The sequence below is a fragment of the Myotis lucifugus genome, unplaced genomic scaffold (genome assembly GCF_000147115.1).
Source record: "Myotis lucifugus unplaced genomic scaffold, Myoluc2.0 scaffold_29, whole genome shotgun sequence".
Taxonomy (NCBI): Eukaryota; Metazoa; Chordata; class Mammalia; order Chiroptera; family Vespertilionidae; genus Myotis; species Myotis lucifugus.
Genome location: NW_005871077.1, coordinates 2307417 through 2331360, shown reverse-complemented (window position 1 = coordinate 2331360; position 23944 = coordinate 2307417). Strand labels below are relative to the sequence as shown.

Genomic DNA, 23944 nt, shown 5'->3' with positions numbered 1-23944 from the left:
AAAAGCAGCAAAACCAGACAAGTGATGCCATGGCCAAGGCTGACCTCAGGACCAGCTGTACTGACTGAAGACACTGCCCTGGTGCCAACCAATCAGTCAGTAAAGACTCCAGCCCTGAAAGGACACACCTGGAAAATTGATGAATATTCTATTAAGATCTTTCCCTGGGACCTCCCCTGACATTGTGAAGGAAAACCCCTATTCTGTAAAACTACTATTTGGAATTCTCTGCTATTCTTTGGACAGCCTCTTATTCTGAAAAAGTAACTTTGCTTTCTAGCCTGCCTGAATAATGGGGGAGATAAACTTAGCTATCTGACCTTGTAGGCCAGAGACTAGATACACCCAATGCCATGCCAGGTGCATTTTTTAATTGGATAGAACTATATAATTTTCAAGGCCGCCACCAGCAAGCACACAAAGGGCTGACTCTTCTATAAAAAGGGAAGTTCTGCTTGTAGCTTTGCTTAGATTTGGATTCATTTCCCTAGGCCCGCCGCGGTGAATAAAGTGTAACTCCAAACTCTCAGAGCGTTGTTTGGTTCTGGTCCGGTTTTTCTGTAACAACATCTCCACCCTTAAAACCTTCTCCTTCCAGGGAGCACACCCATGCCTTTCCCTTCCTCCACCCCCTCTCAATACCGTTTGGCACAGCACCTTTACCTTCCTCACTCCTAAGCTCCAAGGGCCCTTCCTTTACCTCCATGTCTTGTTTCCTCAACCCATTTCTTCTACAAATTACTTCTTCTATCTCGGTGATTTTCCAAATAAATGCTCTCTTACAGTTTGAGTCTTGGCTCTGAATTTTTCCCTAGCTAGACTCAAAAACCGAGGTTGCTGAACCCAGGTCTGGTCTCATCCTATCAGTCTAACACAGAGGTTCTCAACCTTCTGGCCCTTTAAATACAGTTCCTCATGTTGTGACCCAACCATAAAATTATTTTCGTTGCTACTTCTTAACTATAATTTTGATACTGTTATGAATCGTAATGTAAATATCTGATATGCAGGATGGTCTTGGGCGACCCCTGTGAAAGGGTCGTTCGACCGCCAAAGGGGTTGCGACCCACAGGTTGAGAACCGCTGGACACCTGGTGTGCTTTTCCCGCTGCCAACATTTCCATTCATGAATATAATATGCATGCTGGTGAGATCATGCCTTCTAAGTAAAAACGTGTAAATCATGTAAATTTTAAACTGCAGTTTTCGTGGCTTTGCAGTAACTGTTTAAAGATGTAAACTGTCTACTCTGAAAGATGGCTAAATCTAATTGTTTTAAAAAGAGGGAAGAGATAAAAGATTATTTGAAGTATTTTCATTCCCGTTAAGATGACTATGAAGGACTTCTGAAGGCCTGACTACTGGAAGCTCAGAGAACCTTCTTCACCCCTGTTGGGTGTTCATTAAAACATGCTGAGCAGGACTGCTGTTGACATGAAGGCACTTAGTCCAGGGGAGGAAATGTCTGTGAGAACCCCAGGAGCCCTGTCCTTTTCTCACATCTTATGGACACAGAATGAAAGAGCTAATATTATTTCTAACCCCTATTCCTTATAAAGAAGAAAAATGAGGGGAGGAGAAGGGACGAATTTAGTAATTGTCTCCTGAATGACTGAAAATCGAAATCAATTGTCTTCAAAGGAGGAGTTCTGTGGGCATGGTGTGAAGTAAATAAAACAGGTGCTAATGTGCAGCTTTTAAACCAAAGATAACAAAGCATTTGGTTAGCAAACACTTGGAGCTTGGGACACAATAAAACAGCCCTGGCTCCAGGCTAAAAATCTCCCAAGAATCATCATATAATTTTTGGTCAGTTTATCTATTGTTTTCACCTGCAGTTTTGAAATGTACTTGGAATTCTTAGTTAATGGAGCAGCTGGCTGGATGGGCAGGTGATGAAATGACAGAGGAGTGAGCTGAGGGAGCTTCCCTCCAGAATAGTCACAGCATCCTACTTCATCCAAGGAGCCACCCAGGGCCGGTCAGACCACATTCTCAACAAAACACATACTTAAAAGCACATTTAACGGGCACCTGAGGCGCATGTTTTCAAGTGACCTAACTGTTATATTTGGACTTTCACTCAATTCATATAAAATTCTACTGCTAATAGATGTAATACATAAAGCCAGAACTGGTCTGCAAAGGTGACTCAACGTACTGAGCCTATAGTACAGTCTTTTAAATCCAGTGTATGGTTGTAACTTCTTGATTCATGGGATTGGAATGAAGCTAAAAAGTAGAAGGTTCACAGTGAAATATTCTGGTTTTATCCCTTACTTCTTACTCACCAGTTATTTGTTTCTTGTTTGTCTTTACAGAATTTCTTTATTCAAGCAAATACAATTTTATTTTCCTTTCTATATACAAATATAAAGTATACTTAGCGATGTCCTTTGAGGATCTTTCCATGTAGGCAAACAGACAACAGCCTCATTGTGTTACAGCTGCAGAGTACTCCATAATTTACCTAACCAGTCCCCTCCTGATGGACATCAAAGCCTCTAATCTTTTGCTATTCCACACAAAGCTATGGAGTATAACCTTGAATGTAAGCACAACTGAAGCAATTCTGATGGAAACTGGCAAACTGCTCCTCACAGACACTCTACCATCTTCCATCCTGTCAGTGATGGTTCTTGTTCCCCAGTCTCAGCAATCAGAGCAGATAACAAACTGTTGCTCTGGGGTCTCCCAGTCACAGCCCAGCCTTATTTCTCTTACTACGAATGAGGCTGAGCATCTTCTCACATGTTTTAGACCCTTTTTCCTTTTCTGTGTGCTGTCAGTTTAGATGCTCTGCCAATCTACAGTGTTGCTTTTTTTTTTTTTAGAATTTCTGGAAGTTTACATATTAATTTTTAGTCATATATCTGTAATATAAGTTGTGAATAGTTTTCCTAGTTTTTCCTTTTCCTTTGTTGGTTCCCTCCCCCACCCACTGCAAAATTGATTTTAATCAACCTTTTATTTCATGGCTTCTGGATTGTAAATCAGTTGGAATGGTCGCCAAACCCATCGCTATGAAGAAATTCTCCTATGTTTTATTCTGGTATTTGATTTTTGTGTGTTTTTTTTTTATTTAAACCCACGCAAAATAGAGATATTGCTAAAACAATCCTCCTGTACCCCCACTATATTCAACAGGGTTTGCCAACTTATTTTATTATCTCTTCTCTATCTACAAAGTTATTTGTAGATAAAGAAGCAAACCCAATATATAAAGTCATTTTAACCTTATATACTTCAATATGCACTTAAAAACATAATGTTTTCCTGCATAACCATTATGCTATTATCACATAACAAAATTAACAGCTATTTGGTATCATCTAATACTTGATCTACATTCCGTTTTCTCCAATTGCCTCAAAAATCTCCTTATACAGTTGATTTGTTCAAATCAGGATGTCACTGTTTTGTAATGTTTGAAAACATTTAACTATTTAAACTTTTTTTCCTTTGCTAGACATCAGAGGATTTACTTAGAGCCAATTTTTCTTTTGTTTCCATTTTTAAATCATTTTCATTTTTCAATTATAGTTGACTTATTATATTAGTTTCAGGTGTATACCCCAGTAATTAGACATTACATAATTTACTAAGTAATCATCCTGATAAATCTCACACCCATCTGACACCATACATAGTTATTAGAATACTAGAAGCCCGGTGCATGAAAATTCATGCACTGGAGGGGAGTCCCTCAGCAGACCTGCCCCCTCTCACAGTCCGGGAGCCCTCAGGGGATGTCCTACTGCCTGCTTAGGCCTGCTCCTCTGCGGGAGGCGACTGGGCTGATCAGGGGAAGGTGCTGCCCCTATCACCCCGCTGCTGCTGCCATCACTGCCAGCTGTGGTGGCTGCAAGGCCTGAGCTGGGGGCCTTGCAGCCACCTGAGCCCACAGCTGCCTGAACCCATGGCTGCCGTGAGCCCACGGTTGCCGTGAGCCCCGGGACTCGCAGCTGCCGGGGCTCAAGGCTGCTGTGAGCCCCGGGCCTCACAGCCACTGTGGCTTTGTACGGATAGATGTCCAGAAGACATCCACCCTAATTAGTTAGCATATTACCCTTTTATTAGTATAGATTATTGACTATATTCCCTATGCTATATTTACATCCCCATGACTATTCTGGAACAACCAATTTGTACTTCTTAATCCCTTCACCTTATTCACCCCTTCCCACAAACCCCCTCCCATCTGGCAACTGTCAAAATGTTCTCTGTTCCTATGAGTCTGTTTCTGTTTGCTTGTTCATTTATTTTGTTTAAATATTGTTTTTTCTTTCTTCTTCTTAAAGAAGACCCTTAAGATTCCATATAATACTGGATTGGTGGCAATGAACTCCGTTACCTTTTTCTTGTTTGGGAAGCATTTTATCTGTCCTTCAATTATAAATGATAACTCTGCTAGGTAGAATAATCTTGGTTGTAGGTCTTTGCTTTTCATCACTTTGAATATGTTTTGCCAATTCCTTCTGGGTGCAAAGTTTCTGTTAATAAACCAACTGACAGTCTTATGGGAACTTCCTTGTAGGTAACTGTTTTTCTCTTGTTGCTTTTAAAATTCTTTGTCTTTAACCTTTTGCATTTTAATTATGATATGTTTTGGTGTGAGCTGGTTCATCTTGTTTGGGACTCTCTGTGCTTCCTGGACTCGTATGTCTATTTCCTTCACCAGGTTAGGGAATTTTTCTGTCATTACTTCTTCAAATACTAGTAGGTTTTCAATTTCTTGCTCTCTTCTCCTTCCGGCACCCTCATAATGCGAATGTTGGTATGCTTGAAGTTGTCTCAAAGGTTACTTACACCATCCTCATTTTTTTTTTGGATTCTTTTTTTTTTCTTTTTGCTGTACTGATTGGTTGTGTTTTGTTGCCTTATATTCCAAATAGCTGATTTAATTTCCACTTTACTTACTATTTTTAAAAAATAAATTTTTATTAATTTTAGAGAGGAAGGCAGAGGGAGAGAGAGAGATAGAAACATCAATGATGAGAGAGAATCATTGATTGGCCACCTCCAGCACATCCCCCACTTGGGATTGAGCCTGCAACCTGGGCATGTTTCCTGACCAGGAATTGAATTGAGACCTCCAGGTTCATAGGTCGACCTTCAACCACTGAGCTACACCAGCCAGGCTGTCCTGTTGATAACCTATAAATTGTTCTTCATTTCAATTAGTGTATCCTTCATTTCTGACTAGTCATTTTTTATGCTGTTGAGGTTCTCACTAAGTTCATTGAAATCCTTATAACCAGTGTTTTTAACTCTGCATCTACTAGATTGTTTGCCTCCATTTTGTTTATTTCTTTTTCTAGAGTTTTGTTCTGTTCTTTCATTTGGACCATGTTTCTTTGTATCTTCATTTTGGCAGCCTCTCCGTGTTCATTTTATGTATTAGGTAGAGCTGCTACATCTCCCAGGCTTGGTAGACTGGCCTAATGCAGTAGGTATTCTGCAGGTTCCAATGCCCAGCCTCCCCAATCACCAAGCTGGTCACTCGAGGTGCACCTCCTGTGTGGGTTGTGTATTCCTCTTGTAGTTGAGCCTTGATTACTGTTGGCATGTCAATGGAAGGGATTTACCCTCAGGCCAATCAGCTGCAAGGACTGGCTACAACCACTGACCACTGACCTCTGACCACTACAGAGGATCAGCTGTGCAGGGGCCCATCACATAGAGCAGGACTTACTTCAGCAGAGCTCTGGTGCCCACTGAATCCACCCCTTCAGTGTATTGCTTATGGAGGTGGTTGGGCGGTGATGCTTCTATGTGGTCTATGATGCTTTCAGATTTCTAAGGAAAGTGATAAAGACCCTCATCAGTCACTGCCCAACTTGGATCTGCAATCATTTCAGCATCAGACTCTCTACTTCAGGGGTGGGCAAACTTTTTGACTCGAGGGCCACAATGGGTTCTTAAACTGGACCGGAGGGCCGGAACAAAAGCATGGATGGAGTGTTTGTGTGAACTAATATAAATTCAAAGTAAACATCATTACATAAAAGGGTACAGTCTTTTTTTTTTTTTAGTTTTATTCATTTCAAAAGGGCCGGATCCGGCCCGCGGGCCGTAGTTTGCCCATGGCTGCTCTACTTCCTACCCTCCCACCTACCAGCTCTGTATCTCAGCACCTCACTCATCAGGTGTTTTCACTCATGGCCATCCAGAGATTTTCAGCCTGGGCAGGATTAGCTTCTCTACTGTGAAGGTAGCCTAAGTCAGTGGTTCTCAACCTTGGCTGCACTTTAGAATCACCTGGGAATCTTTTTAAAATCCTGATCTCTGGGCCTCATCCTCCAGAAATTCTGTTTCTTTGTTACTAATGTTGTGGCCCCACCCCATAACAAAGAAACAGAGTTTCCGGAGGATGAGGCCCAGAAATCAGGATTTTAAAAAGATTCCCAGGTGATTCTAATGTGCAGCCAAGGTTGAGAACCACTGGCCTAAGTGAAGACTGGCAGTTACCTCTCTACAAACCCCCACCCTCCCTCTCACCAAGGTCACCTGGCTCTGCCTGCACTCCTGCTGAACCTGCCTGACCTCCATCAGGTGGACTCCTGAGAAATGAGCAAGCTCATCACAGCGAGGTTGGCATAACCTGGTCCTTATCTCAGGTATGTCTCGTGGCTCCCTGAGGATCTTAGTGATCAGTCCCACTTGCGTCTCTTCCATCCTTGCAGATATCTGTATCCAATCAAGCCCTCACACTGGGTAAGTCTTCCTTCACTCCCTCTGGTCCCTCCCTTTCTCTTCCTGCTGTTGTCATCGCAGTCTGAGACTTGCACAATCACAGTAGCATCCTAGCTAACTCCTCAGTGCCTCCTCTTCCACCCTCCCCCTTCATGCTGTATGAGCATCTGTCCCATTAAAACTCCCATGGTTTCCTGTGGCCAATAAACACACACCACTTATCTTGTCATTCAGGCTCTCCAGTGCCAAACAGGGTGCATTCATTGTACCTTCATCTGCACTTGACCTCCTCCATCTTTCCACTTATCTAAATCCTACCCTGCCTCATTTCTCTCTAGGTGAGGAGGGGAGTCTCCATGAAGTCTACAGGACTCAATCGGCCTCCTGCTCCTCAATTCCTACACCTCATCACACACTTTACCCATTTGTGAGGATTTGTGTGTGCGCTCACCTGGAGCTTCTGGGCTGCCAGAGGAGCCTGTGCAGTACCCAAAGCACTGCTTGCTCATAAAAACTCCCAAGTTGCAGGCGTGCAGGCAGGAATCAGCTGTCTCCTAATTCCAGCACATCCGCTCTCTCTGCTCTTTCAATTTGTAACATCTTGCGTTTCTTCCTGCCTTTTTAGGTAATAAGTAACACTTACATAACACTAAGTGCCTGAGAAGAATGTGGCCTTCTTCTGCTCAGCCCAGTGACTGCACTGGTGCCAATCTCTACAATCCAAGTTTCCTGTGCCTCACTGAAATCCTTCTTACTGTAATTCTTGGTTTACTTTTGTTCAGTGAAAAGGACGATTGCCCTGGCTGGTTTGGCTCAGTGCATAGAGCCTGTGGATTGAAGGGTCCCGGGTTCGATTTCAGTCAAGGATGCATGCCCAGGTTGTGGGCTCGATCCCCAGTGTGGGGTGTGCAGGAGGCAGCCGATCAATGATTCTCTCTCATCATTGATGTTTCTATCTCTCCCTCTCCTGGCCTCTCTGAAATCAATAAAAATGTATTTATAAAAAAAAAAAGGAAAAGAAAAGGAAGATTGTTTTTTATCTTCAGTGCACAGTTCCTTCACATTTTTTTTATGTCTCAAAGCATTCAAAAGCCCAATGTTTTTAAAGGCTTTATCTGTTTTAAATGTTAGGGCGGGGCACTGGCACAGTACAGCTCCTGGTCATATCAGATAGAAGCTGCTGTGGGAGAACCGCCAGTAACTGTCAGGTGGTTGCTCAATCCCAACTGCTCCTGAGCCAGGACAGGATGTGATAAATGTCTCTTTTTAGTTCTGGAAGGCTTGTCCCTATGACATAGGATGGTTCAAATGCTACCCCTTATTTAAAACAGAAGTTACTTGGCATTTATAACATCCTGGAATATTCTAAAGAGGAATGGGGAACAGACCAATGTCAAAGGTAGAGAAGTCTTTGAATTCAGTGGTAACCAGAGGTAGGTTGACTATCATTAGATGTGGCCACAAGGCAGCGAATCCCCAGCCCTGTAGTATCTTGCACATGAGAAAAAGGAATATCTCAGAAGCAAAGCAACTACTTGGAGAATTTTTGGTTACAATCAGTCAGAATTTAGAGTGACTCCTTCAAGGTGACTGGAGCCAATTGGTTCCCTGGACCCCACACTTGGAACATCCTAGAGCAGTGGTTCTCAACCTTCCTAATGCCGCGACCCTTTAATACAGTTCCTCATGTTGTGGTGACCCCCAACCATAAAATTATTTTCGTTGCTACTTCATAACTGTAATTTTGCTACTGTTATGAATCGTAATGTAAATATCTGATATGCAGGATGTATTTAGGCAACCCCTGTGAAAGGGTCGTTCAACCCCCAAAGGGGTCGCGACCCACAGGTTGAGAACCGCTGTCCTAGAGGTTCAAAGCTAATGTGGCTATTATAAGAAAAAAGGGGCCATGCCAGCAACAAGGAGGAGAATCTATCATTCCATGGACATTGGGCTCCAGGAGATACCCAACAGCCTAGTGGGAGAGGAGGGGGTATGGAATGAAATCTGTTGGCTCCTTTCTCCCCAGAAATCTTCTACCTTCCCGAGGCGACAGCCTAGATGTTGGCAGGACTCCCCTCCTCAGCTATCTCAGAAAAATGTCAATTCTCAGTCCTTCTTCCCATTACAAGTAAGAAGAGAATCTGCTTGGACCTCTGGGACCAGGGGTGTGACAGCAGAATGGTGAGGTCATCTGAGCAAAGGTCCCAGGGAGCCTGGAGACTCCTGGGCAGTAACAATTGACTATAGGTTTTTAATGGCCCTTGTTCTTGTTATTCTCAGGAAAACCTTTTAGAGAGCGTTCTGCTATGCCTTTCTCATGTATTGGTAGTGACATCAGGAAATAGAATGACTGAGCGTTCTTCCTAACAGAAATGAAAGTAGTTGTAGAATTCGTGGGCTGGGCTGAAGTACAGTTGGATCCATCTCAGCTCTGGATCCGGTAAAAATAAGAAGAGTAAATCGAGATCTCTCTTGGATTTTAAATGTGGTTTTTCTAAAGGATGTTGCACAAATTTTTTTTCCCCACAAAATATCCTTCTATCCTTAGTAAGCTGATTTTCCTAGTCACATATGTCCTAAATACACAGCTTATTAGAACAATGTCCTCAAAGTCCCACTGCTGGTGAGTCCACTTATGTGCCGATGCTGAATGGCACTGGACCAAGGTGCGTTAGAGGGAGGGGCAGGAGGGTCCTGGTGGCGCCCACTATGCTGTGCATGGGAATCACTTGAGGAGGATTATGGTCCCTACCTCCTCATTATGAGTAAATATGTCAGGGGGGCCAGCAAACTGTAGTTTTCAAGACCTTTATCAAGGGATTCTAATGATCATTCAATTTTAGAAAACAATCACCAAACTATCATCTATTTCAAACAATATGACTAGTTGAAATATCTTATCTCAATCAACCCAGAATTTCCTCTAGATCATGCATGTCCAGATGAATAACATGAAGATATTCATCTACAATTTGACATCTGAACCCAAAGAATGTTCTCTTCTTTTATGTTGCTTTTTAAACAAACCCACTTAACAGTACTAAAACACAGATAGGCATTTTAATATGAGTTCCACAAGCCCACTCAACTCCACCTAGGTAGGAAAGTTTTCCTTTTCCCTTGTGGAATGTACAAGAGTTTGACCAAAGCTTTCTCAGTGTGAACCAGCTACAGAATGCTGGTGACATGACAAACTGAGATTCACCTCCTCAGGAAAGTGGCGTTGGAATGACCACTCAGGCATCAGAAGTAGTCATTTTCTTTCTTTTTTTTTTTTTTTTACAGAGAGGAAGGGAGAGGGATAGAGAGTTAGAAACATCGATGAGAGAGAAACATCGATCAGCTGCCTCCTGCACACTCCCCACTGGGGATGTGCCCGCAACCAAGGTACATGCCCTTGACCGGAATCGAACCTGGGACCCTTGAGTCCGCAAGCTGATGCTCTATCCACTGAGCCAAACCGGTTAGGGCAGAAGTAGTCATTTTCTATTATTGTTATAAAATAACATAATTGTTTTAAAATAATTTTAAATCTTTTTTTTTTTTAAGAAAGGAAGGGAGATGGAGAGAGAGAGAGAAACATCAATGATGAGAGAGGATCATTGATTGGCTGCCTTCTACATGCCCCACACTGGGGATCAAGCCCAAAACCCAGGCATGTGCCCTGACCAGGAATGGAACCATGGCCTCCTAGTTCATAGGTCGATGCTCAACCACTGAGTCATGCCAGCCAGCAAATCTACTTTTTAAAAAAAATATATTTTATTGATTTTTTACAGAGAGGAAGGGAGAGGGATAGAGAGTTAGAAACATCCATGAGAGAGAAACATCCATCAGCTGCCTCCTGCACACCCCCTACTGGGGATATGCCCGCAACCAAGGTACATGCCCTTGACCGGAATCAAACCTGGGACTCTTCAGTCCACAGGCCGACGCTCTAGCCACTGAGCCAAACTGGTCAGGGCACAAACCTACTTTTTAAATGAAGAGATAGTAAACCACTTCCCTAGCTTTCAAAAAAAAAAAAAATCACAGGCTCAAATAATCTATTTTTAACACCAAAGTTATAAAAAAAAAACATTGCGATAAAAATTTAGTTAAGAAAATCCTTACAGCTTAAGGCTAAAATTAAAATCTACAAGTCCTGGCCCTAATGAGGATTAATAGTGATAATGTCCCAGTAAACACGGCCATGCGGCAAGTGCTGCTCTAGGTGTTTTACATGTGCCAGCTCATTTAATCCTCTGAACAAGCTATGTGCCATGTCCTATTATCATTCCCATTTTACAAATGGTAAAATTGAGGCAGAGGTTAAGTTATCTGTCCATGTTAATACAATTGGCAACTAAAAAATGTTGGAATTTGAACCCATATAGTCTGGCTCCAGAGACCACAGAAAGAGCTTGCAGTCAGAGATCAGGTTTGAACTTTCAAATAAGTGAGTTATGTTAGCAAACCTTTTAAGATACAAGACAGCATCTATTTAAGAAAAATATCAGGTTTTAAATTTTTAAAATCATATCATAATGATTATATCTCACTAGAGGCCTGGCATAGGAAATACATGCACTTATGTGTGTGTGGGAGGGGGGGGGGGGCGTGTCCCTTAGTCTGGCCTGCACCCTCTCACAGTCCGGGAGTCCTCGAGGGATGTCTGACTGCTAGCTTAGTCCCGCTCCCTTAAACCATCAGTTGGACATCCTTAGTGCTGCCGCGGAGACAGGAAAGGCTCCCGCCACTGCAGCTGCGCTTGCCAGCCGTGAGCCCGGTTTCTGGCTGAGTGGCGCTCCTCCTATGGAAGCACACTGACCACCAGGGGACAGCTCCTGTGTTGAGCATCTGCCCCCTGGTGGTCAGGGCACGTCATAGCGACTGGTTATTCCTCCGATCGGTCGATTTGCATATTAGCCTTTTATTATATAAGATTTACATTAGATTTAATTAAACAATTTTCTAGACAGTTGCCACATTGTTTTCAAACCTTTTAAAAGTATCTTAATTCTCTCAGTTACATTAAAAAATTCAATGGTATATTATTTAGTATATTTTCCCCATCAATACACAAAGTGAATTTAAAACAGCACTGGATTAAATGACAAACTTAATTTCAATTTTAATAGTAGTACCTTCTGTGTTTAATTACTCACTTTGTTAAAAGCTATAACTGGGTATTCCTCACTTGTCACCTGCAGTATAAAAATGGAACTGTTTAAAACAAAAACAATCACCTTCCTTCTAGAGAAGCTATGAGTGAATAAAAAATGTTATAAAGTAAATTTTCACTAGCGAGCTTTCAGTGCCTTGTACTTTTTGAGCTCATTTGTGTGTGTGTGTGAGTTCCATTCATTAATTGTTTCACGTGCAACTGTTAATTGAATAGCTGCTGTGTACCTTTATTGGGATAGCAATGGTTAGAAGTGCTAATTATCATATATACCAATATCAAATATAAGTATAAGAACATTTTCCAAATCCTGTTTAGAGATGCTCAAAAATATCTGCCACTTGGAAATACCCAATTTTCAGAATAATTAAGTTTGCCAGTTTTCACACTTCCACACTGATTTCCTCACATTCATTTTAGCAAGTTTAAGCTGACATTGATGCTTTTCCTATATAATATGCAATAACATCACATAATACTTCATCTAAATAATATGCTCCTAAAGAAGACTGAATCTAGTTTTTGTTTAACAACTCAAGGTTTTATATATATATAAAAATCACTTTTATATATATATAAAATCACTTACTTTTTGGGTAAATTATATTTCTTTTTTAAAATACTTATTTTTTTTGGTAATATATATTTATTGATTTCAGAGAGGGAGAGGAAGAGAGAGAAAGAAACATCAATGATGAGAGAGAATCATTAATCGGCTGCCTCCTGCACGCCCCACACTAAGGATCAAGCCTGCAACCCATGCATGTGTCCTTGACTGGGAATCAAACCCAGGACCCTTCAGTCTTCAGGCTGACACTCTATCCACTGAGCCAAACTCACTAGGTGGTAAATTGTATTTCTAAGACAAAAACATGCAAACATTCTATAACTTTGGAGGTCAAGAAATTATGATATACAGGGTATCCCAAAAAATGTATATACACTCTAACAGCTGATAGCTCAATTTTGAAAATGAAATGTATTTTAATAAACACTGCCTTTATAATTATTCAAAGTGTGTGTACACATTTTTTGGGACACCTTATATATAAGCAAGTTGTTCCAAAATCAAATAAAATCTACCATAAATTGATATACAAGACAGATCTCATACACAACCTCACATAAAAAACTTGTTATTTTGGCATGAAGATTTACTGTACTGCACTGATTTCTTTTATGTAAACTGTATGGCAGGTCATGTAATTCTCTTAGGAGCTATAAATTTTATTTTAAATTTCAAATATATTAGTCAATTCTTTTGCACAATCCTAAAATTATAGAGTATAGAGTACAGCCAGAGTACACCCAAGCAATGCTAGTCTTCTTCCTGGGTCAGGTCCACACAGAGGCCAGGCTGCTGGTTAGCTCTAGAATATTCTCTCGCATGCCAAGGTCCACATGCGTGCATGTGTGTGTCCTTGTGCATGTTCTCCATGCTACTGTCAGGCTATCTATAATAATAAAAGCATAATATGCTAATTAGACTGGATGTCCTTCCGGACGACCTTCCTGATGAAGCCAGGGCTGCGAGGGAGGCCCAGGTCCCAGGTGCCAGAGGGAAGCCAGTGCCAGCAGCTGGGGGAAGGAAGGCCTACTCTTGCATGAATTTCGTGCATCAGGCTTCTAGTTTAAATATAAGTCAACTAGAGGAAATGCAAACTCACATTAAGAAATTCTGTCTACTCAACTAAAAAAATCTCCGTGAAATATATGAAAGTAAATCCTTTTTAGAGATTCCTTGGAGAGATCCTCTAAGTGACATGAGGCTTCTGTGTGCCCTCAGGTGGACTTGTTTCAGGTGGTTCCCTATTTCAATCGGGATTAGACTTTTCCTCAATCTGTTTCTTTGTGGCTCTCTGTAGAGCAGTGCTAAACTAAATCTGATAGCAAATGAGAGTATCTGATTTAGAGGATTGATGCTAGTCTGAATATTCCAAAATATGGCTAAGATTAACATCTTTAGGTTTTCAAGCCCTAAAACAGTCAATGTCATGAACCATATAAAATTGTCCTAGTCACCTCCATTCACGTGATAAAATGATTGCAAGGCAGCATCCATAGAGATGTAAGACTGCTCCCAAGGGGCTCATGAAAACCAGAGGGAAGAGGAATGTTCTCATGGAAGGCTAGTTAATCCTGTCTTCTTCTGGATAAGATAAATATTTAATAAATTTGACTTTAAACCCACACAGTTCAGATTAAGGATCAAGACCCCAACACATCATTCTTAGGGATGGGGAATTTCTGAATAGTTCATCAAATTCAGGTTTTATTTTATTTCCATCTGGCCATGGAAAGGAAACCACTGTCTCTTCTGACCATGATAGGCTGTCTGCAGCTCCCTCACATAGCAAGGTCCTGCTGTAGAGAAGAGGCAGGGCCTTGGGCCTCAGGCAGAGTTTTTCTGCATTAGTGTCTGCACAAAGCAAAAGTCAAAGCAGGGTCAGACCTATACCTTCTCTAGTGCCTGGCGCAGCCTGGACTCTCTCAACCACTGACAAACCCAAATGCCTTGGTTCTAGTCATGTGTGACTATCAAATACAATTGTCTAGGCAGACCCCAGAGAATCTCTGGGTCCTTTCAGAGTCAACAGTCTCTGCCCTAAACCCTCTGCCCCTTCCCTTCCAGGTTATAGGTGAAGCTTTTCAGCAGACACCTGAATGCAGACTGTTGGTGTGGTGACCAAGGGCTTTAAGGTTCCATAAGCAAATGGGGGTGGGGAAAGATTTGTGCTAGAACTGACAACTCAAGATCCAGGGGGCTCTGCTAGCACCTCCGTAGCCCAGAATGACAGTGTTCACATCCCCCAGTGAAAAATAGTCAGAAGATGAACAATTGTAGTGACTTAAGGCTCTAGCATAGAAACAGAAACTCTAAAATTCACGATTCCCTGTGAATTCCTCAGAGGACTGACAGAATAACAATGCACAAAAACATTTTTTTTGGTCAGCCATGTCTACGTTATTTTATGTACTTCATATGCTTCATAGTATATATATTTAAGGAGAGTTTCAAAACCAGAGAAGAAATGTTTTCAAATGGACTATATGATACCTGTCTGCGAAAAGCAATGGATTTTGTATAATCTGGTGGGGCTGTCAAACCTTAATGACTCTTCTGCCAAAATGATCTCGGTCAGTGAAAACCACCAGACAAATATTTATGATCAGGGTGAAGAGTGTTTATCCTCCAGCAGTTAGCTTTTAAAACAAAAGAGCTCTGACTGAAGGTGAGCTGAATGCAGCCAAAGTTGGTGCTGTGCACTCCTTGGAAGAGTGACTCGCACAGCCTCCGTACAAAGCCTACCAGTTCACAGCATCAGCTATGAGTAGAGATGAGCATTCGTCTCTTCATGGCAGTACCTATTTTTAAAGGCCAGCACACACACATACAATATGATATGGTTTCCCTCAGAAAATCAGAACTGCCAAATCATTACCACATTTCTAATTTTAAATTTGAGTTAACAAACACCGAAGTAGAAGCTGAGGCTTGATTTTAATTGTTGCTCTACTAAAATTAAACTAGAACGTCATGTACTCATTTTCTCCGTATCACTACTGGCAAACTACATTTTTAAAAAATGTAAGTAGATTGTTTTTGGTTGTTATTCATATCTATTCATATATACATGTATAATACATATATAAAAACATAGGTAACAGTGAAGAAAAGATTATCAATTCACTCTAAGAAGAAACAAGAGTCTCTTCCCACAATATATAATAATGCTTAAAAATAAGATTGTTTCAAACTATAATAATTTTTAAAAGATCATTTGTAGTATTAACAGCATTACAAAGCTATTAGAACTGTTTAAAGTAGTTTTCATGTCTATACAAATATGTTATCTATAATAATAAAAGGGTAATATGCTAATTAGACTGGATGTCATTCTGGATGTCCTTCTGGATGAAGCCAGGACCAGAGGGAAGCTGCTCGGGTCCTGGGTGCCTGCCAGCAGCTAGAGGAGGGAAGCCCGGGTCCAGGATGCCAGAGGGAAGCCGGCACAGCAGCTGGGGGAAAGAAGGCCTACTTTTGCACGAATTTCGTGCATAGGGCCTCTAGTATATATATATATATATATATATATATATATATATATATATATATTACACACATTGAAATCAGTCAAACTTACAGATATCCATGGCTATGTTGCTGATGCCTTGACTTATCAACTAAAGTTGAAAGAGGAGAGGCAGCAACAGAAGAGAAAATATGAGAAAATAGAAGTAAAATAGTAAGAAGATGAAAATGGAACAAGGAGAGGAAGGAAGGAAGGAAGGAAGGAAGGAAGGAAGGAAGGAAGGAAGGAAGGGAAGGAAGGAAAGAAGGAAGGGAGGGGAGAGAAGAGGGTAGCTGGCAAGTAGAGGCAGAGGAGAAGGCTGACTCTCCTTATATTGCGCCTAAATATTCACCCACCCTTCTGACAAATCAAAGAAGGTCAGGTGGTAACTCGGATAGTCAACTGTGTTGGTTATTTTCAAAACATTCATTCAGCTCAACAGCTGAACTATTTTTGATATATAGTCACCTAATCCAATTAACACATTTATTCATGCAGGCTTGTTGCAAGGGTTAAGCAGGGGACATGAGGAAATAGCCCTGCCTCTTTATTCCTGGCACTGTGTTTAATAAAGGCTTCCTAGATTCTTTTAAGAAACAGGTAAGTCTTGTTGCATTTGTGAGTGCAAAATCACCCTAGTATATGTTGATTTTAGATGAAAAGAAATGCAGTGGAGAATGACCTGGCCTCCTGTGTTATTCTGTATGCTTTCCCTGAGCCTGCTCAGAGTAGTCAGTGGCTTTGGGAGGGTGAAAGGAGGATGGCTTAATCCCGGGGGAAGTTTCCCAGTTAGGCAACGAGTCCACTGAGGCTGGAGGCTGAATGGGACGGCAGGAGGGGCATTCCAGACTGAGGAGAATCCAATGCAAAGGCAGAGTAGGGAAGCCCATGGCATCTGGAACAGGACTGCCATTGTGGTGAGAGCCCAGGGTGCAGAGGGATGATGACTGTCTCAAAAGCAATTCACCAGGCCTCCAAAGGACACCACCACCTGGCCTGTAGACCCACGGACAAGGGGTGAGAGCCCAACATTGGACATTAACTGTCCCCTTCTTCACCCTGACACATCCTCCAGCCCTACATTTCCTGCACTGCCTAAGATTCCCATCTTCTTCTGTTATTGGTTCATTCTAATAATAAAGGTTCTGGGGGAAAACTAAACACATACACACAAGTCAGAGGCTTAAGAGCAGAAGGAACCTTAGAAATGGTGTGGGTCAACAGTTGGTGTTTTAGATGAGAGGTTAAGTGACTTGTGCAGGTTCACAGGGCTTCTCTGTTGCTCCCATCATACCGCCCACTTCATGTTCTGAACTGTCAGAGGTTGACAACTGGCAGACACTTGGGGGAAAATACACAGTATCACCAGTAGCCAGAGTACATACTCAAAAACAACTGGAATGAGTGAATAATGACAAGTGTTTCGCATGGTTCGCTTGGTAAGTACAAGAGCTCACACAAGCCATCATCACAGAAACATCTTCTAATGACATACATCACAGCCCTGTCCCCAAAGCTCATCTTTAGTTTGTATCCATAAGTGTAAAAAAGTTAAAAGCAAATTATTTAAACTAATTTCTCACAAAATCCCATGACCTTAAACTAAATCAAAACTTAGGAAACAACAATAAAGCTGCCAAAGCACATGTTGGCAAAATGCGACGTTACAGACCCCTAAGCCACTTGATACTCTCAGACTTCCTAGCCACACTGATCGTTAAGCAAGTGCTGCCTCTCATAGTAGCCTGAAGGATTCAACTCCAATGTTATTAGCAATGGTCAGACTATTTAGAGCAAGGATCTCTGGATACAAAATTCAAAGTGTCGAAATGAACATTTAATGTGTTCGGTGCACAAAAGAACCTACAACAGTGCACTCTGTGTGTGTGTGTGTGTGTGTGTGTGTGTGTGTGCGCGCGCACACGTGCGCATGCATGCTTGCACTGGGGATGTGTATTTGTGGATTGTTGGGAGGGTTGGTATAGCCACAGTAAAGTTTCCTCTAAGCTTCCATTTCTTTTGAAAATCACACTATTTTATATTTTCCCTTGCAATCCAAGACTCACAAACCATGTGGACACATCAGCAGGTGATGCACCGTGGTCCTCCAACTCTTATCAGCAGATGCATAAGGCGCAAACCCACTTCCTCTGAACTTGCACTGTGCAGACCTACTGCAGTTTGAACTCAATAAAATTAAGTCAAGTTCAAGTTCATTTCCTCAGTCACACTAGCCACATTTTCAAGTGCTCAACAGACACCTGTGGCTCATGGCTACCCTACAGAACAGCACCAACCAGATAGTATTTCCATCAACACAGACTGAACAGTGATGACCCAGACCTGTGAGCGGCCCGGACCATGTTTCAGTGAGTGGTTGTGCCACTACAGAGCTGTGTCCTTCAGAAGGCATCACATAGAGACCTCTAGGTACTTCTAAGATCCTCAGTTTTATACAAATAACCACACTGAGACGTTAGTCTCCATGTGTTTGTTCTTAACTCTTTGGGAGTCATGACCCCTTTAAGAAACATGCTGAAAACAATGGGTCTTCTCAATTAAATGAGTTTTCAAAAAAAGGAACATTTTCATATAGTTAGTTGTTGGGAGATAGTCTAACTTCTAAAGTCTGTTCATGAAACTGTTTAAAATTATCCGCTCAACAAAATCATTTCTATCGTGGTCATCTGAAACATAATTTCCCTGCAATAACAATTTTGTCTTCACCCTGCCCTATGGTATCTAATTATCAGTCTTCTTTCTTTCTTTCCCTTTCTTCCTTCCTTTCTTTCTTTCTTTCTTTCTTTCTTTCTTTCTTTCTTTCTTTCTTTCTTTCTTTCTTTCTTTCTTTCTTTCTTTTTTTGTAATTTGAGCTCATTAATTATGGAAAGCATCACCAGCTCTCACATTATTAGCCAGAGAGATGCTGTGCATAAAAGTTATGCATAGCATACTCAGAAAACTCTCAACTCACAAAACTCTCTCCATTAAAATACCAAGGTAATTTGTTCTCCTCAAATCTTAGAGCATCCATTTACCATGTAATTGCCATTTTTATCTGGAGCTACTGAATAAGTTATAGTTTACTTTTAATGAAATAAGTATCTAGTGAATGGCAAATGTTGGAACGTTTATAGCCCTGTGAACCAAGTATGGTCTTCACAACTTGTGCAAAATTAAATGTAAAAATGGTACTAACTTACAACGGATGGAGGAAGGTGGTTAATGTACTAGTTTGAATAAAATAAACTTTATCAGTGGTAGAGGTGACCAGGTGAATAATCTTAAAAAAGAAAAACACACAGAAAGTAAATCATGGATTCCAAAATTTCTTTGTAAGATGGTTTCTCACACTACTTGTGACACACATTGTTCATCTGATAGGACTTAAGTTCTTTCTAAACTCACTTCAAAGTCTTCAGGTAAAACTACCTTTATTTTCAAATTTTTGCTCGCTTTCATAATAAAAGTTTCAAGAGAGGAAAAGTATGAAAAGTAAGACAGAAGTCCAGTTGATTAAATGATTTATTTCTGGAACATTCCGGTTGAATGATATCAATGTCAACCTTTGCCTTGGCAATGAATCAAGATTTTATAGATAGTACTTTATGACAGTGGAGAGAACATGGGTTTAAAAAAAGAGATGGGTATCCGACCTATAGTTGCCTAAATTTAACAGATTTTAAAAAAACAAAAACATATAAATTTTATCAATATAACTTATAGGGAAGGTGAGAATTTTGGAAGGTGGAAAATACAAACAGTAGGTAGATACTAAGTGTAGTTAGGAAGCATGGCAGGTGTTTTACTAGTAAATTCTTTCATTGAAGCACTTCAAAGATAGAAGCCTGAAGATGAAGAGAATTCTCAGGGCACTGAATGTGACTCCATTAAAACTTAAGCTCCATGAAGACAGAAATTTTGTTTTTCACTGTCCCTTCCCCATCACCTATGCCAGTCCCTGGCACATAGTAAGAGCTCAGAAAATAATTGTTGATAAAGAATGAATACCCGGCAGTGAGTTAACAAACTTAAAGGGGGTGGAGGAAACTGAGCACAACCTACTCCTGTTGTCAGCAGGAAAATTTTGTCTCAGGCATCAGGAGAAAGAGCAAAGGTCCAAAGAAGATAAGAATAAATCAGGTTTGAGGAAAGAAAATTTAAGTATTTAAATAAACACAAAAGAAATGAGAGCTTAATCTGAAGAGATGGCAGGAACTTCCAAAAAAAGAAAAGAAAAAGGACTGAAGAGACCACGAATGGTGATCAAGAACTGAGAAGGAAATATTGACTACACACTTATTTCACAGAAGCCATCAAGTACAGTAAGAGGACATTTGCTCAAGACATCTCTAACTTGTCCTGCTCCCACCTGAACCACCACCTTCCAGATACAGGGTCTCCTTCCCAGGGAAGGTCAGAATATTTTCAAGCTCTGAAATCTTGGAATTACAAAGTCCAAATAAGTAGAAGGACCTTAGAAATCCTTCAGTCCAATACTCATTTCAATAAATGAGGCTCAGAGAGGTTAAGAACTTACCCAAGATCACACAGCCGGTTATTAAGATCAGGGCTGCTCCCAAGTACTTTTCAGGGTCAAACACCTTCAATTTCCAAATTCTTTCTCCACTGAGAGCAGGGAAAACACTTCCTGGGAGCGTTGGGAGGTGGTCGAGGCTGGGTAGAACACAATGCTTGTTTGCTATCCTTTCATATTACTTTCCTCCCATGTGTTCCCCACTCCACTTCTTACTGTAACTCTCTTAAATATTTAAGAACTGTTAGCTCCCTGAAAGCGCCTTGAAGCCTCCAGAGAGAACTGATACAAACCCAAATCAATAAATTCTATCTCAAATGGGAGGATACTGTTAGAGGTACTATGCATCACATGAAGCTTACTCATCCTAGCCAACTGCATTACAATATTTATCCACTCATAGAATTTTAAAATATTCAACACTTTCCATCAAAAATGTATGAAATGATAAAGCCAAATGATTATGCATATGTGGCTAAAATGAGCATCTGGTAGAAATTAGGACTGTGAGAATAATTTGGAGAGCCATATACCTTAACATTCCCACCTTTTTTTCTCTAACCTGGCTCAAACCTATAGAGTCATCAGCTGCATTAGGTACCCAAAGCAATACTTAAAAAAAAAAATAATAATAGACATTAAAATGTAATTTGTCTTTGGATTTCATAATATCAATTGTTAAAGGAATGAACTAATTGCAAAATAAATGAATTTGGCAAAATTCTGTGACCATTAGTACATGGTAAATTAAATTATCTTTTCTAAGAAAATCTGTATATAAAAACAGTACTAAAACTTTCAAAAATTATTTTACCTTTCATAACCTACCGACTTCTTAATTTAATATATTTTTCGCTACTGGAAATCAACTGCTTTCCTAATTGAGTCTTTGGCCGGAGTGGCTTGTTTTTATTGTTGAATGTGCAAGTACAACGTGTGTATATTTTAAAATTTTGGTTTAAAGGGAGAAATTAGATATAGTATTTCCAGAATGTATAAAAAGACCAGGGCCTTAAAATATTTAAAGTATTCAAAATCTTAAAAATATAAAAATATCAATATAATTCTTCTGTTTAATGACAGTTTATATCCAAGCCTATTTTATTTTCCAACTTTCCGTACTTGGGAGGTAACTAAAAATCCAGAAGGAAATTAGAGACCTCTGATTAATCAAGAAACAGTCCAAAAATTCTAGGTACATTATTTATAAAAGCCCTTTAGGTCTTCTCTTAGAAACCACTTGTTTTTTTTATACATAATTCTTCTATCAATACTGGTTATATAGGATACAAATCCAAACATAGCTAAGTAAAAGTGAACAACTTCTAATTAAAAAAATAATCTAAGCTATAAAGTCCAAATTAATATATTCCATCTGAAATGGATAGGACATATAATTCACAGCATAAAGAGCTGAGCAAGTGAAGAGAAAATGATTTAGAAAATAAAGGCCTATTGGTAGGATAGCTCTGCAGTCTATGGACATTCAGTGCTGAGGTCAGAGCCCGTCAACCGTCTACACCTGAGATGGAATCCTTACAAAGAGGTGCTCAGAGGTAAAGCTTGGGAAGATCAAAGCAATTGGGATGTCTTGGAGAGCAGTGCCCACTGAATTGTGGGTGTTGAGGAGTGAATAGGCAGTGAAAGAAGTAGGTGATAGCATGAGGTCAAGGAGAGCTTTATTTAGGATGGAGGAAACTTGAGCATGTTTTCAAAATGAGGAGAAAGAGCCAGGAGAAAGGCAGAAACTGGAAGTAAGAGCAATGGGGAACAATTGTGTGGGCAGAGCAGGGAGGGATAGCATGAAAAGCACAAAGGAACAGACCAGTCTTGAAAGACCACCTCTATCCCTGGGAAGCCTTCTTCAAATCCCCATCTGACTTTATTCCTCCCAACTTGGTGGTTCTGCAAGGGAGTCATTTAGAAGAGTGCTACTCAAAGGCGGTCCTCGGACCAGAGGGATCAGATTCACCTGGGGGCTTGGTTGCTGCTATCTGGTTCTACCAGGTCTACTGCATCAGAACAGGATCACAGGTGATGCCTATTGAAGTTTGAGAAGCAATGGTTTAAAGCAGTGGCTATAAATATGAGCATTGAAGGTAGATATATCTAGGTTCAAATCCAGCTCTACCCTGACACCATGGCATGAGCCCTTGGGAAAGTGTCTCTAAACCTGAGTTTTGTCCTCTGTAGAATGGAAATAATGATAGTAATATTTCTCAGGTGCCATTGTAAAAAATTAAATAAGATAATGTAGGTAGAGAGCTTGGCATTGAGCTTGGAATACAGTAATAATAGATGGCATGTTATTATTGTTCATCGCTTCCAGCCTACTTGTATAATAGCTTCGTCATGTTTATGTCTGAACCCATGCCGGGAAGGGGTTCACCAAGGACAGGGAACACACTTCAGTTGTGTTCATCTTAAGGCATCCAACCTGGAGACGTGCACACAGGTGTGCAATAATGAAGCACTTAACCTGCTGAAATGAATTCAGTACTGTGACCTGAGTAAATCGACTATCCCAAAGCAAATATTAAAGCTCTTTCTTTGACTATACTGACATAAAAGCCCGTTAGAAATAGGTTAAGAACTTGTTTGGGATTAAAGGCTCAACTTTCAGAAGAGAATAATAAAGTTATGAGGTGAAGTATATTCCTCTTCCAAAACCTCCCAAAACAGGAGTACCATAAGAAAGTGAGACAGAGCTCTCTTTGAACAGACATCAAGGTGGTAGGCTTCCCTTCTGAGGTCAGCAGGGCAAACCACTTTGAGATGTTTTACATAAAGGATAAAGTATAATGCTTGGGAAAGGTACATAAATGAAATCACACCACTAGATCAGTGGTCGGCAAACTGCGGCTCTCGAGCCACATGCGGCTCTTTGGCCCCTTGAGTGTGGCTCTTCCACAAAATACCACGTGCGGGCGTGAACGTACAGTGCGATTGAAACTTCATGGCCCATGCGCAGAAGTCGGTTTTCAGAAAGGAGATAGATGAAACAAGTATATAAGACGAGTGTGGGTGGGAGAGTTGGAAGGGGTCGACCTCAGCGAACGTACCTCAATCAGATTGAGGACGTTTTTAGCAAAGGCCAGCTTAGGAGTACCCTAATTAAGTTAATAACAATGTACCTACCCATATAGTTTAAGTTTAAAAAATTTGGCTCTCAAAAGAAATTTCAATCGTTGTACTGTTGATATTTGGCTCTGTTAACTAATGAGTTTGCCGACCACTGCACTAGGTGAATTCCTTCATTTTAGGCAAAACTCCAATAATGAAGTGGCTGATTTCATCGAATGTACCTTCATTTCCTGTGTTGGCAAAAGCACACATACATAAACCCTATCTGGCTTGTAACAGTAAGACAAATGTTTCTCTTTGCATTATTAGTTATGGGGGAAAACACAGCTTATAATACAGAACACCCACTTCTATAGTGAATAATATATAACACTGGCAAAATCATTT

At 40.6% G+C, this 23944-nt stretch overlaps 1 protein-coding gene across 4 annotated transcripts in view; it reads right to left on the bottom strand.

Moving 5' to 3' along the window:
* The window catches only part of SVIL (supervillin), a 154326-nt gene extending 131826 nt beyond the window's left edge, over positions 1–22500 (bottom strand). For 3 of the 4 annotated variants that reach the window (XM_023752193.1, XM_023752194.1, XM_023752195.1), the window contains exon 1: positions 16009–16033. In XM_023752193.1, coding sequence (XP_023607961.1) covers positions 16009–16018 — 10 coding nt within the window. In that variant the 5' untranslated portion in view covers positions 16019–16033. Of the gene's footprint in view, positions 1–16008; positions 16034–20476; positions 20614–22445 lie in introns of those variants that run through there. The other variant, XM_023752192.1, reaches the window with a different exon arrangement.
* Between the last annotated feature and the right edge of the window lie 1444 nt (positions 22501–23944).